The sequence below is a fragment of the Macrosteles quadrilineatus genome, unplaced genomic scaffold, assembly GCF_028750875.1.
Source record: "Macrosteles quadrilineatus isolate MER2022 unplaced genomic scaffold, UCM_ALF_1.0 Scaffold_1__1_contigs__length_201487025, whole genome shotgun sequence".
Classification (NCBI taxonomy): domain Eukaryota; kingdom Metazoa; phylum Arthropoda; class Insecta; order Hemiptera; family Cicadellidae; genus Macrosteles; species Macrosteles quadrilineatus.
The window spans coordinates 165,872,517-165,888,616 of NW_026542594.1; the positions used below are offsets into that span (position 1 = coordinate 165,872,517).

Consider the following 16,100-nt stretch of genomic DNA (forward strand, 5'->3'; position numbering starts at 1 on the left):
CTTATTTATAATACTATGTGTAATGCAAATCATTGATACGTTCAATTCTTCTGTAAGAGGATGACAGATTAATTAAATATACGTAGTAAAATACTAGGATGTTCAAATTATTTTTTAAAAGCAATCTTTGTAATCTTCGAGTTGTTTTAGAGCAATATAATTTGTTTTTAATAACAGCTGGTTAAATATGAAAATGCTCTATAGAACTATGAGGTTATTTTATTTACTCTGATTTTTTCATTGATTATAGGAAATAAATAAGATTAATAGACCACCGAGATAAGTAACACCATCGATGTATACAAGTCCAAGTCGGGGCTCTGTACACGAGTCTTAAAAAGGATATACAAATTATTTTACTGCTCAATTGTTTTAGGAAAGGGTAGGAAAATCACAATTTTTACATGTTTTAATTCATCTTGGTGGCGTTTTGTTTACAATCAATGTTTTTGAATGCTTAAACTTTGTTTGGATTAGGCCCGGAAATATTGACGTCATAAAGAAGGTTATCAATAATCCTCAGGAATACGATTTTAAATTACCACCACAACCTCAGACGGGTTTTATCCAAAGCTATAAAGATGAATGACACAGATTGAACACAACGTCATCATTGACCTAGGATACTGCAATTAGACTAACCATCCTTTTATGAAATCTAAAAAGTTGTTTGGCATGTGTTTAGTTGTGGTTACGTTTGGAGGCACTGACTATTTTATAGTTTAAATAAATGAATATGGGGAATTACGATGTACATTGATTCAATGAGGGAGGTTTAATTATCAAGGATATTAGAGCTGACAACGGAATGGATAATAAACACAGAGAATTAATTACGTAGCTTTACTAGCGTGTTTACGTTTTAAATTCCTTCACCATGTGATCAGTTTTTTTTCCAAATGAATACTATTTTATTTTTGAGTCAGCTGTTTACAAAACAAACTATATGTTGTTGTTTTTACTTTTCTTTGTTTACACTTATTTATTTAGCAATTGATGCAGTGAAATTGATATTTACAGGTTGTGTGTACTGTGTGGACGATTCGTTTAATGATGTCAGGACACCAACGTTATAATTATGTGTACTGTGAATTTTATTGGATGTTTTCGTTTTATTTAAGGGAGTTTCTATTCAGACCTACTGGAAATTGTGTATAGTGTGAGCCCGAATACTTCGTGAGTGTGAGTAATTGTTTTGTAGTGATATTGATTATGGAAGAGGCAGGTATACGATGGAATTGGAAGGTGATATCGTTGACTAGGCCTATACACTTCTCAATTGATAATTACTTTTTCTACTGTAGGCTGCAATAAAATTTTTCTTCATACGTGTAAGCTAGCTATTCTGAATTATACAAAGTTTTAACTGACTACTCCCGTACGTAGGACGGGCTAACACCTCGTTTATTAGATTATTTCTTTTTAGTTTAACCTTATTGTGCTGTATCTCACTCTTTAGAGAGCCTTTTAATTGGGTTTCTGTGACTTAAGTTCTTATTTTTCCACATTTTCAGCTTTAGAAATTCAGTATGGTTTGTATTTGTACACTTTATATTATTTTTACCAGTTTGAATTCCATAAACACCACAGTTTAGAATATTACAAATATTACATCATATCTGTGATATGAAGACTGACGTCTCTTCACATTGAAAGAGAATAGCAATAAAAAGTAACAACTATTATCTCTAGTAGTTTTGCTCTCTGATAACACTTTGGCTCAGATAAGTCGTCTGAAGAAGTGATATTGTCATAAACACAGCTAATCCTACACAATGAGATTATTCATCTTGGGACTTGCTTTAGCAGGTAAGAAATACTATAATTTTGACAAGTATTTAGGACATTTTTATGGTGAATAACACACAGGTTTACGATTTTTATTCATGGTTTTGATAAAATTGTGATGACTAAATGCAATATTTGAGAGATTGACTTTTTTTCGCCCATAAGTCCCATAAATAACTTCTAAAATAAGTTGAGCTTCTTTCGTGATCAAACGTATTTTAATTTTGAGGGTTTAGGTAGTTGTAGTTAGTGAAAAATATATTTAATTGCTATAAACCCACGTGATCATAGATCTTATTGTCGCCAGAAATCATCCATATTTGAAGATATCTATCGTTTAAATAAAACATGATTTTCCAGGTCATGTGATTGGTGCATGGAGTTCAAATGTCGGATCAAATCCAGCGGTTATCCAGGACTTCCCTTATTTCGTAAGTAAAGACAAATTTGTCCATTATTGTGATTTTGTATAATGTTAAAAATCTTAGTAATGTCTCATTTATAACATATTTTTCAATTTGTTAGCACTTTTTGTAAAGAAACGGTATCAAGGCTAGATGTTTAATTCATTTTAGATCAAAACTATTCAACAATTTAGTCTAACGAAAATTTTCAGAATATGATTAAACTAGTTACTAGTTTAAGATTCGTTATAATATAAGGGGGTAATTTTGTTATGATTTTATTTTAAACTACATAAAAGTGCGTATTGTTGGAATAGTATCAACGTAGTTATGCTAGATATGTTACTTCAGCTGTTCAGTGTTGTAGAATGTATACATTTACAGTTAGCAGAACGGTAACTAGCAACAAAATCATTACGGAATAATCCGTATCATTTAAGGCTGAAATAAGGCATTGCTCGTTCAAATATTCTGTGAAAGTAATAGAGTTAAAAATTTCACTTCTGAGTTTGTTAATGTTTATAGGTTTTGTAATGTTATGTCCAATATCTTATTATATAGAAATCCTCTGAAATAATAGCTTGACTGAACAGTTTATTTTTCATTGGCGTGGTTTTTTTTCACAGGCTTCCATCGAGAAGAATGGAGTATACGCTTGTGCTGCAACTATTATTGATGACAAATATGTTATGACCACATTCTCCTGTGTGGATGGGCAAGTAGACTAAAACAAATAGCATAACGTACACTATCATTTAGATTAGTTTGTTTCATATGCCATGGAAAAAAGGATGCGTTAGGATTGAGAAAATTGCGCTCAAAAACGTTTAAGTGCATTTGTTAACACATCGTGTTTTAAAACGGAACTACCTACTTTTGTAACAAAATAATATTTAAATGACGTAACATTTTTAAAATTTCTGTCCAAAGATATTCATGGAAAAAGACACATTTACTAAAAATAATCTTGACCCGTGCAGCACACTAATATCACGAAAAATTTCGGTGTGTATATCTCAAGAATAAGGCTTATTTTACTACATGCTTTATTCTAAGTTAACCTTAACAGATCCTTAAGATAATTGTGAATTCAGTTAGGTTTTCATTGCAAATACAACGACTCAATTCTAGCCACAAGCACCTGAAATGAGATGTAGTTTTTTTCCGATTCTCGATTATGAAACTTATTAATGGTTACATCTTAAGTTCAATAGCAAATAGTATCGTAGTTTAACTAACATAATATTCTTTTAAGAAATTATGACTTTATAACTGCACATTTGTCTTTATTTCAAAGCTTAGGTGACATACGATATTGTTATGTGATTTAAACATTTTAAGATGGCTCAATAGATTATTTTTTTATTTCTCATAAAGTTAGGAATTTGGGGTTAACGTTTGGATGGATACCTAAGCAAAATTACAATTCAATCAAACGTCAAATAAGTACATTATTATGGTTTAAAAAACATAAGCGAGGAGTTAAAGTACCTAATACTCAGACAAAGGAACCCCTGTCATGTTTTTTTTTTTTTTTTTTAATCAACTTAACAACAATTTCTCACACTACCTAACCTGAATTACACAACTGGTTTTCACAGGGTTGATGTCAATACACTTGGAGTACGAGTGGGTACATCTCAACAGGGTAGGAGAGGAGACTACTACAGGGTTGTCGAAGTGAACTCATCAAGGGCGTTTCCCTTTGGACCAGGACCATCACCAGGACCAAGGGTCGCCTATGACGTTGCTATGGTCAAGGTATCAGACACGACGCATTGCATTTGTATATTGTTGTATGTAATTAGTCCCTTATGAGTATATTGTCAAAGTCCAGAAAGTAAAATTGGATACGTAGTTTATATATACAAGGATTTGTTCCTTAATAAACCTTTATGACTTGTGTACCAGAAAAATCATAAAGTGATGAGAAGTATAAAAAATGGTTTATTTTTGCATTAACAATAAAACAAAAGAATTTATTTTCAGTTTATAATTAATTTGTGTTAAAAACAATTGAAATAGTCAAACAGCTTCAACAGATTTTACGATAAACGTTGAAAACATACACAACCTGTCACCTAAGTTAGTTAGGTACCGTTTATATTAACATCAAGATGTTTAATATTTTGTCCTCAAATTTGAACTATCAATCAATTACCTATTAGTTGAGATGGGCACGCTACCTGTGTACGTATTCCTACCCAAATGTGAGTGAAGGGTGGGTGTAGAATGTTGTGAGATGATCTGTGTAGCTTTGCTACTGACTAAGATCAGCTGTTTCATCAGTCAGGATCATTTATTCAAAACCCAATGACCAGGGACAGCTGGGCACAGTTTCGAACATTCAAAAAGCTACTGACTTTTCTCAAGATTGAACCGGTAACTTTTTTATTGTTAGGCGGGCACTTTAACCAGCCAGCTATTCATAAGCAATCTTGATTAATTTGTAACAATCGCATATATATTTTACCCAACCCAAGGTGGTCACTTTACCCAAGCCAACTTTTGGGTTTTTAATAAAAAAGACTGTATCTACTAACAAGGAATCAGTGCATAAAAGGTTTTGGAAAATACTAAAACGTTAGTGCTTTTTCTTTACAGGTAGCAGTTTCCTTCACATACTATCCTAAAGTAATTTGGGCTAACCCGAATGCTGATGGGATTCAGGAGCTTGAGGAAGGTTCTGTTGTAGGCTGGGCGAATACCAAGGTAAGTGTTTTACTAACCACTACGTATCATCATAGAGTATGTTATGAATCTAGTACCCGAATCAAACTTATTGGATTTGCTGAAAACCCCCATTGGAAATATATCTTAAATATATCCAACTGTTGTTCTATGGTCTTTAATAGTTTGTTTTGATGTCATAACACAAGTTAGAGCCTATGCGATTCATATGATTTTATATGAACTTAAGATTTGAAGTTAATATTCTTTAAATTACTATTGTAAATTTACCTGTTACAGTTACAAAAAAGCAATTCGAACAAACGTTGTATCACGTTCTTGTCGATAATAACATGTAATTAACAGACAATTGTTCTTTTATATTTAAATTATCTTAACTAGATATTTAAAACCCCTATGTTTCAACACAATCACACAAACCAACTAGAATGGTGTTCAACTAGGATATCAAAGTTTTCAAATAAACATATTGGTGGCCACAATTTAGTGGATTCAATTTTACAAAGGCTAATTGTTCACGGACCAAAGCCTTAATCTCAGTAGTTTATTAAGCAAGACCGTCAACTTAGTAAACCTTTCAAGCACAACATTCATAACGAGATCACTATTCTCTGTAGCAATGGGGAGGTGCTCTTAGCTCTGCCAACGCATACGTTCTATCGTCCAATAACTGCTCTCAGATCTACGCTGGCATCATGAATATATCTGCAGATATGTTCTGTCTGTGGCCCACCGACCCAGCCAACAGCCCTTGCTTTGTGAGTAAATAGAAATACACTTTTATACGTATAGGTTACTACAAAGAAATATTGATATTGATTACGTATTCGGTAGTTGATTTATTTGAAAAGCTTGCTCATTGTTGTGGTTTGCCCCTGAGCTGGCAAGACAAATATTAATAGTGGTTTATTAACCTTGTATTTTCGTCCCAGCTCAAAAAAGTTGTATGGAAGCTACAACCATGGTTTCGACGCCGATTTCATCATGTAGGACATGTCGAGGACATATCTGCAATAACGACAGCAATGCCTTGATTCTCAACATGTTCTACGTGAAGATGACACAATCGGCGTCGAAACCATGGTTGTAGCTTCCATGCAACTTTTTGAGCTGGGACGAAAATACAAGGTAAATAAACCACTAATAATACTTGAATAGGAATTGAACTAAGACTTTAGGATGTGTAGTAAACGATATATTTTGGTCTTGTACCAACAACTGAGAGGTCCAATACATATAGTTTGCCTATTAGATCTGGTGATATTAGCATTAACTGGCTGGATAGCTGAGTGGTTATAGTGCTCGCCTAGTAATCAAAAGGTCGCCGGTTCGATCCTGAGAATAGTCAGTAGCTTTTTGATGGTTCAAAACTGGACCCAGCTGTTCCTGATCATTGGGCTTTAAATAAATGATCCTGACTAATGAAACCGCTGATCTTAGTCAGTAACAAAGCTACACAGGTTATCACACACCATTCTACACTCATCCTTCACTCATATTTGGGTTAAAATACGCACCTAGGTGGCGTCCCCATCTCAATGATTGACAATTGATAATTGATAATTGATGATAGGAGTGTCCAATCTCAATTCATACAACTTACAATCTTTTTATACATTACCATCCGATGAGTAACTCATTATGGAGTGTAAATGTATGTTTTTTTTGGTACTAGTGGACCTAGTCACCAACTGCGTATTTTCATAAGGTTCGTCTCTGAGGCAAAACGAATACACTACTTTAAAAAGATTATAGTTTTTGAAAAATTATACTATTTACTTACAATAGTATGCAAAGTATAAATATAGATAGATTTACCATCAGCTAAGTAAATATTACAGTGTTGTGTGTTTTGAGTATTATTAGACATGATTTTATTTAGCACGTTGCCTACCAGCCGCTACACTCATCTTTATAAGGGAACTATACTCCGTTCACACAGCCGTGGCACCTGACGGATTAGGACACCCCATGGAAACCCTTGGGGCCTCCTAATCCCTCAGGTGCCACGGCTGTGTGAACGCACTATAGCTGGCCCGGCGAACTTCGTATCGCCTAAGTTATAGGTTTCCCCTAAGACAGACCGATGGAAAGAAAGTACCGTTACGTTTAATTTTCAAGATGATCTCGTTCGCATCGCTCAATCACGTCCTGGTTGAAGTTCGTTCGCTACGCTCACTCACCTTTGGGTTGGAGCTCGTTCGCTACGCTCACTCACCTATAGGTTGGAGCTCGTTCGCTGCGCTCACTTGCCTTCAGGTTAGCTCGTTCGCTACGCTAACTCGCCTCCAGGTTGAAGTTCGTTCGCTACGCTCACTCACCTTTGGGTTGGAGCTCGTTCGCTACGCTCACTCACCTTTAGGTTGGAGCTCGTTCGCTGCGTTCACTTGCCTTCAGGTTAGCTCGTTCGCTACGCTAACTCGCCTCCAGGTTGAAGTTCGTTCGCTACGCTCACTCACCTTTTGGTTGCAAATTAGCTGTTGTCATAAATGTAAAAGAAATAATAGTGCTGCACCCTGTTGGTAATCCTTGTAACTTTAATGCTATTGAACATCATAGAACAGAACCAACTTGTTTAATTGAAACAGCTGTTAAGATTCATTAATTCCATTTCTCATAAGGTTAAGATGGGAAACTCCAGAGCCACTGGGGCGGAGCCCTTTTAAGAATTTCGAAACGGGAAATAGTTTACGTCCGATTCGCATACCTACAGAATTTACACACCAAATTTCATAACGATCGGTGAAGTCGTTCCGGAGGAGTTTGCAGACAAACACTGTGACACGAGAATTTTATATGTTAGAAGATTTGTGTGGCCTGGTAGTAAATTTGTTACTATCCCTAAAATACTAATGTTCCATGGCTCTTTTCAGGCAGATATGGGGGCTCCGTTCTTCCTGAATGAGCAATACTATGGCATAGTGACCCATTCCCCAGGCTGTGACAACCCGAACCTCCCCGTGGTGGTCACTGGCATCTCTAAGCTCACCAGCTTCATAATCATGGTTCTGTGCGACGTGCAGGACATGTTTGGTCAACTTGGCATGCAAATGGCTGGACTTTCAGACGATATGCAGCAAAACCTGCCTTATGCTAAATATTCCATAGACATGTAATTACTGTATTGAAGGTGATGATTAAAGTTATAATGAATCTTCCACAGTGGTACCATACCTAAAATCCTAAACAGACTGTTGTCATTGTAGTTTAATTGTATGTGCACTTTCGGTATTTATTTTTATTTCTTGTGAATTAAAATTAAATTTAGAAACATTATCGTATGTATAAATACTGTACTGTTATGCCTTTTTTATTTTTTATTTTGCAACTCAAAGAAGTACAGTAATTTTTTTTTTTTTAAGAGGATGGCGGCCTCTTTTACCTTGCGTTTTCCCGTCCACATAGACTACAGATCTGTGCGTGGAACGTATCCAGCAAAGCAAGGGGTGAGCCGGTACAGTACAAAGGTGAACTGTACTGATAAAAGTTAGTGGCAGTGACCAGGATCCGAACCCAAAACACTACTGCCTTGGGCCCGAAGTCCGCGACGCTACCGACTGAGCCACCGACTCACCAAAGTGTGATAGTGTGACCAATATAGTGATCTTGATCAATATTATTAAATAAGTTAGCACTATGCACAATTTAATCCATATAAATTAACTAAACAATTTTGGAATTTATTTTATACTAAGGATTTTTTTTCAATTCATTCCAGAAAGATTGATCATAAACGTTATCAGACTGAAATCGTATTATTTTGTTTATATTTTATATTATAGGTGTATATTTGCATTGAATTAGTAATTATCCTAATCAATCATATTTTTTTTTTAAATCAAAACTGTCCATTTAAGAAGCAAATTAATAATCACAATTAATTAATATGCAGAAAATATAAAGTTGTATTTAAATTTTTTATATGTGAAACTTTTTTTAGGTATTGTAACGAGATATAGTATGTCTGTATACATTTTAGTGGTTTTAAGTAAAGTGTAATAAAATATTATTATTTAAATATATTTTTTTACATAATGAGCAAGTCTTTACGTGGGTTTGAGCTCACCTCTTATAATTGCGACCTAGCCTTGGCATAAAGCACTAATTAGACAAGGCCTTTGAAGCTATACCTTTTATTTCTCTATGTACCAAACGAAAGTTGTCTAATTATCCTTCTTTTACTTTAAAATGAGGCTTTTTCTGAAACCTTTTACTGAACAAACGCCTACTGTAGAACTAGACATATAAGGGGGGTATTCATGGTAAAAAATAATAAATTATGTATCCTAAATTCTGGGGTATCCTTATTACGTAATGAAATTAAAAATTTGTTTTAAGGCCTTATAAATTTATAGCTAATTCATGCATTTACTTACTTTGTCGCACTATGTGTATGCTTTAAAACAAGTTGACAACACTTAAAATCTATTGATACTACGACTTACCTAACATATAAACCTGTTATTATTTGTGCGCTTTTTAGTAACTGTGGGGGAAATATAATGTGAGGCTAGCGCAAACAGCCTCTGCGTTATGGTTTAAAACAACTATAGAATAATATACACACAAAATATATTTTAATACGGGGTACAGTTTGTCATGAATATCGTTGCACCTAATTTTATATATTAAAAAGGTCCGTAAAGTCTATAAAGATACGAACAGAGGTCAGTGGTGCAGGGAGGCTGAGATCGAAGAGCAAAGGGATTGTACGATAGGAATGTTTAATATCCTTACATAGCGCGAGGCTGCCCTCCTTTGTTTCGATTACTACTTTTATAGATTACCGCTGATATTGAATACCCAAATGTATAAGATTGGCACCAATAAAAATGTATCCACGTACAACAAATTATAGTGACTAATAAAACAGTTTATTGTATAAAAAAATCATCATTTTGAATTTTACTATCAATTCGTAGCTGCATAGCTATAGTGTAAAACCATGGACAAATAGTGTTTAAGGAAGGCTTTGTTATTCTATTACTTAGATTTGTTTGGTTAAAATTAGCTATACAAAATGTTACAGCATAACATTTCATTAATTGTTTGAAGATTTTATAAGTGCGGTTTACGGATTTTCTAAGGTTGTTAGAAATTAGCAAATACTATATTTAGGCCTAATCCCTAGGCATTGGATTGACTATTTTCGGCAAGAGCTCAAGATTATCGACCGAGGAGAAGCCTATGCAGTGTAGAAAGGAAACTTCTAGCCCGTGTGATGATCAATACTTTTCGGGTAATGCAAACAGTCCAAAACTTCAAGTTCAAATTAAACACAAAGTAGGTCAACATAAACTCCAAATATTTTTAACAATCGTTTAACTATTCATCTTTGACGAGCTGGATAGCTAAGTATTAATTAGGTTCATGATTAAATAAGACATATATTGACGGTTCAAAACTAGATGTATGCCTCATCTTTTCGCTGCGGCCATGACTCTCCAGACCTAGTTTTTAACCTACTCATGTAAATATTCCAAGTGTTCACTATAGCTAAAAATAAAATATAATAATTTCATAACTAACAACAGGACACAAAGTAAAACAGCAAAAAAGTAAAAATAACAAATTGAGTTGTTAGCCATTTATGATGACTGTGGTGCTGATCAAGGCCCCACTAGAGTGGGGTATTGTGCTGATCCGAAAATAAATCATTTTGTTGTTGTCTCATGGCTGGTCATTATATTTTATGGTTTTTAATAACGATTTCTGGTCCCATCTTCCAGGATAGAATGGTTTTAATGCAACACAATAACAGTGTCCTCGTTTTATTGTAAAGCGCTTACAAAGCTACGATAAGTAAAGATGTTTAACGACGTTTCCAGATGTAGTCAACATTATTTATCTTGTGTTATGTAATAATCGTGTTAACCATTTCCACGGTGGTATAATAGTTTATAGTGAAAAATTGTGAATAAAGGATAGCTAGTTTTTTGTTTTGAGATGATGAGATGTTTATGACCAAATAAGAAAAAAACATTACATAAAACATGTAATTTCTCATTCGTGAACTATTATTATAGATACCTTTGTTTCTTGAATGTCTATACATTCTAACTCAAGTATGAGAGTCCATAAAATATCTGTTAATCTGATTGTAGAAACGAGCACCAAAGGATGCTAATTACAATTTAATTACTTGGTTAACCGATCTGTTGGCTTGCTCTACGTGTACTTCCAAAACAGGACGTCAATTGTAAAAATCATCTTAGATATGCAAGTCAACTGTATTTGATTAATAATAGAGTACTGACTTAAGACATTTCCGTATATTTTAAATTACATGGCTTCAATTGGCACAATAGCCGCTTATTATTTATTACATTTTGCTTATCAAGTAAATAGGTAAGTATAGTTGCAATTAGATTATGCTTAAAACATAATGATAAAGCAATAGAAAGGTCAAGCTTAACAATGATTTGAAAATTGCAATATTGACGAATAACATTGATAGTCAAAATTAAAGTAACGTTTAGTAGAAAGTCTCTTTCTTGTCCTTTCACTTGAGCCGCCGAAACTGAGAATACTGACTGCAATACAGATGTACGTACAGTTCTCTTTTAAAATATATCTGTCAATAAATTGATTATTTCAAACATTGACTCACTAAAGTTGACTTAACATGACACAATCTAAATTTTACACCAAAAATTTGTGTAATTTTAAAAATTTACATAGGTTAATCTTTTGCATAGATATTGTAATTGAAATAATAAGAGTCATAATAAGAGGCATGGTTATTAATGCATTAAACCAGCTTTCCATTAAGGTTTACGAAATAAGTTATTTTAGTTGTACGCCTGATATATCTGAAGCATCCTTGCTTTGTTCGTATATAATCATGCTGCATGCTGTTCAGTGTTAATGGTTGTTATTGAATCATGGTTAGTTAAAGGTATAAAAAACCAAACCAAACCAAAGTCCTAAAACATTAAGGATCGTATGTATTTTCTTTTTGTTACAAATTGGAATTCATTCGTAAAGCTAAGTTGAACACATAAAACAAACAACACTATCCAATTGAAAGGATTTAGTTTACTACACGTTCATGGTTCAGTACAACAGTAAACTCGGATTAGGTTTAGGGCAATTTAGTTTTACGGCGGGGGAATTCTTCTCAAAACAATATTTCTGTGTTGCTGGAAAAATGTTTCAATCCTTACTATGATATAAAGAACAGTGGGTAAATTTTGTGGTTGAGTATTTAAAAATTGCCTTTACATCACATTCCCCGTATTTATTGACCCAACAGATGTTTCAAAGTGTTAAACCAACATTGATCAAGGTTTTTAAGGTATTGAAATTTAATTTGTACTACAACCGATCTATTTATTTCAGACAAAAATTTTACTTTAAGACAAATGGATGGGCGAAAACGTTTGTAAATAATGTGCAGGAACATTTATACACGTTTCTTAAGTCATTAACATTTGCTTTTAGAATACGCAACTCACGATTTATGTGGTATCTCAGAGGCGTATTAGAATTTTTACTTCGAAGACGAAATCTAAGATGTATTTGAACACTAGAAACGGGAAACAAGATTTTGCTCTAAACGAAACAAAACCAACAAACCAATTATGTTTCTCAGAGGATGAGGTTACTTGATTGTATTAAAACCATTCATGATTTTGTATCATTGGCTTTTACATTTTGGTTAATTACATTGTTAATCATAAGACCAAAGTGGTTCTGAAAAGCAGTAGTACTGAGAAACGATTGATCAATAAAGGTATTTTTATTTATTTGTTTATTTTAATTGATGTTCAGTCTTTAAAAAATTCAAGATTGTTTAGGATATAACAGTATAATATGATCGTTTTATAGACGTGCCCAATGTGTGTAGTTCTGATAAGAACAATGCCCCAGAGACTGTTAGAAAATGCCGAGCGCAAATCTCAAAGTAAAATTTATTAATTAACTTGATTATTAAATCCCTAATTCATGAATATTGTTGAAAATATAGATATTTTGTGGACAATTTAAGAAGGTATGGTACTGAGCATTATCCACAGCTACTTTTAAATGAAGTTTCATCACAATAATATATTGACGGTTGCGTGCTAAACGATCTGGTTTCAACAATTTCCATTTATTGATTATGTTGAACTCAATATTTTTATAAAAGCATATTTTAAAACCTTTGTGAATATAAAAAATCCATTAAAACTGTAAAAAGTAGAAAGCAGAGCACTGTATTTTTATTACGTCATCCGAACAGTAATATTGAATTTGTCAGAGATATAGTCACCACAGGTACAAGAACACTGATCTACCAGCAGCTGTGGCGACCACACTAGGCAGGTGTGGTGACATACTGTGGTCGTCTGCTATATTGCATTGATCTCCCGATAAAATAGAAATGTTTAACCATACTTCCCAGTGAGTGTGGACACACATATTCTTAGAATATTGCATGTAAATTCAATATTTTGGAATTTCATTAGTTGATTAACAAGTTAAATAGAAACAAAGTGAATTATTTTTCCTAAGAGCTCATAAAGTATGTTTACTGCAAAGTTGAAAGATAACGTTTCAAAATAGTAAAATAAACAAATATAAGAGTCTTTAGAAAAGTTCAAACTCGAACAAACATATTAAATAATATTCATAAATAACAAACTTTCTAGATGTTTTTAAAACATGATAAGCAAGAACTAAATAAGAAGAGTAAATAAGAAGCTAACCCCGGGGATGTTTTGCTGACAAAACACAGACAACCCAACACAGACAGCGCCCTGGAGAATCATGTTGTCACCAGACTCCATCTAACTGAGGCGTGGTTATTCCATCAATTTATTAAATTGGGTTTCTAAACAAAAATATATTGTTATTTAGATAAATTTTGAGGTAACATTAAACGAGCAGTTACTTGCGATTCGTACTCGACTCTATATTACTTATATTTTGTTTGTAAAGAATATTATGTTATTGAGTATGACATAATAAAACAGTTACATATTTTAGTACCAAGCTCAAGTTATACTAATAGTTAGTTTTTCGATGTGTATGTATTTATCTGTTGATGATATTCGTGTACTTTTAGTTAATTTTGAAATCTACTTGACGTTTTTTTTTAACTTAAGAGAATAAGAAAACCAATATACGACGTCTAGAAAATTATAGAATTTAATGAAGTTACTGTTGAAAAAGTTAAAATGTTGTAACTCCATAGATTTAGTATTATTAGTATTATGTAGCATGTAAATTCAAACCTTCGTCATATTATTTATAAGTAAGCATATTAGCCTTTTTCAGTTTATTCTGAATATTTAAATAACGTATATTAGCGTAAAATTTTAACGTAAAAATTAACGTAAAAACTTTTGATTTTATAGGGGACTAATTTCATCTATAAAATCAAAAGTCCTATAAGAGAAAGGCGTATTTAAATAATAATTTTATCATAGAAACAAATGCTAAAGCTTAAAATTAATCAAGCTTCATAACACTTTTGATTGTTAAAAACACTATGTTAATTAATTATTTATTTAAATGAATTAAATATAACAACAATATCTTAAATGCTCTATTTTGATTCTTCAATCAAGATTTTTTTCTGCAAAATAGACCAAGGGTTTCACTTGGTTAATCACCTAATAAGGATTGTCATCTTTGGGAATTGCATATGTGAGGCTTACATTTAAAATAACTATTTAAATAGAATTATACTAGCAGTTACCCGGCGCGCGTTGCTATGCTAACAACGATTATTTTAAATAGTAATTTGTTCTTTACGATAAATATACCAAAAAGAAAACTAGAATATTTATTTTACGTGATTGCCAGTGGATAAACAATGTTTTTTTCCATTAGGTGTATAAATATGTAGGTTTTTAGGCGTACCCCAAGAGCACGCAACTTACAGATGTCCGCGTGAAAAGTATGTATTTTATAGATTTAAACCGACAATAGATATTTTAACAATGTAACATTTTAATGTAGTAACTCAATTTACTTTATTACATAAACTTTATTTTATTTTTTTATTCATAAACTTGACTGTTCTTCGCAATGATTTCAATTTCTTAACTTAATTTACTACTTACTTTATTTCCACTTGTTTTTACTATGTCTGAAGTCGTATGCTTGAACTCTCTCCCCCTTTTTAAAATCCCATCCTCGTCGCCATTGATAGATATTTTAATAATGTAACATTTTAATGTAGTAACTCAATTTACTTTATTTACTCAATTTACACAATTCTATTATGATACTGAATCATAATATAAAAAATAATAAATAAGAACAGAGGTTTATGAACAACTTATTGCCAGTATTTTTGAATGTACACATCAGAAATAGTCTGGGATTGCCCTTGTGCCTTATAATGGTTTTTGCGAAAGCAAGACGCAAAGGAAATTGTAGTAGCTTAAATTCAAAGGCAATTCGGATGAAATCATCGGTATTCTAGGGATTAAAACTATTTCCCCTTTAATCTTACCACTGATGGATGATTGTTGTTTCGCTCGAGTTTTGTGTCATTTTGTTGGTCATCAGTCTGGATTTAAGTTTCGCATTAGTATTATTGGAGTGCATTCTTTTAATGTAAGTAATGTGGTGGGTTATTGACAAATTGGGAGGCATTTGAATACCTTAGATAGCACCATTGACTTTATATCTACACACATCTATATCTATATTAGTATTCTTGGGATTAAGACCTTTTCTCCTTTAAACTTACGGCTGATAATTTTTGCTTCAATCAATTTTGATGTAATTTTTTTAATCGTCAGTCCGGTAACATTGAACAGCTTCGGAGGACTTATTTTTCGTATAAGTAATATTAGAGTTCCTTCTTTTAATGGCAGTAATGTAGTAGGGTAATGACAAATTGAGAGGCATTTTGAATACCTGAGATATCATGCACGATTATTATTCCCTTTATATTTTATGTCAGGTTGTGTGGGTATAGAACAAAAGATAAAAATATTAAAGCATAACCATCCCTTATATTGTTTATAATAATTTGATAAAGGTTTAAATGTTTACAAATTTAACATTGGAGAATTTAAACGTTGTTGAGTGCACAGGTGAGCTGAGATTGGGGCTTAATATATAAAATAGTTTTCTGTGCTGCACTCTGTGGAAACATTGTGGCACTATTTAAAATTATGACTAATAGCCTACAGGATGTTGTGTTTATTCAAACCTACAAAACGGTTAGAGAGAGTAAACATCTGCTTTTAAATTACATTTATTTGTAAACACTGT

General features: G+C 32.8%; 1 protein-coding gene across 1 annotated transcript; it reads left to right on the plus strand.

The window, feature by feature from the left end:
• The first annotated feature begins 1,690 nt into the window (after window positions 1-1,690).
• On the plus strand, window positions 1,691-8,041 carry LOC128983128 (trypsin-2-like). Its single transcript, XM_054402300.1, has 7 exons — window positions 1,691-1,809; window positions 2,149-2,219; window positions 2,819-2,907; window positions 3,794-3,953; window positions 4,797-4,904; window positions 5,501-5,641; window positions 7,757-8,041. The coding sequence occupies exons 1-7, from the start codon at window positions 1,776-1,778 to the stop codon at window positions 7,997-7,999; spliced, it is 846 nt and encodes a 281-aa protein (XP_054258275.1). The 5' UTR covers window positions 1,691-1,775; the 3' UTR covers window positions 8,000-8,041.
• The last annotated feature ends 8,059 nt before the right edge of the window (window positions 8,042-16,100 follow it).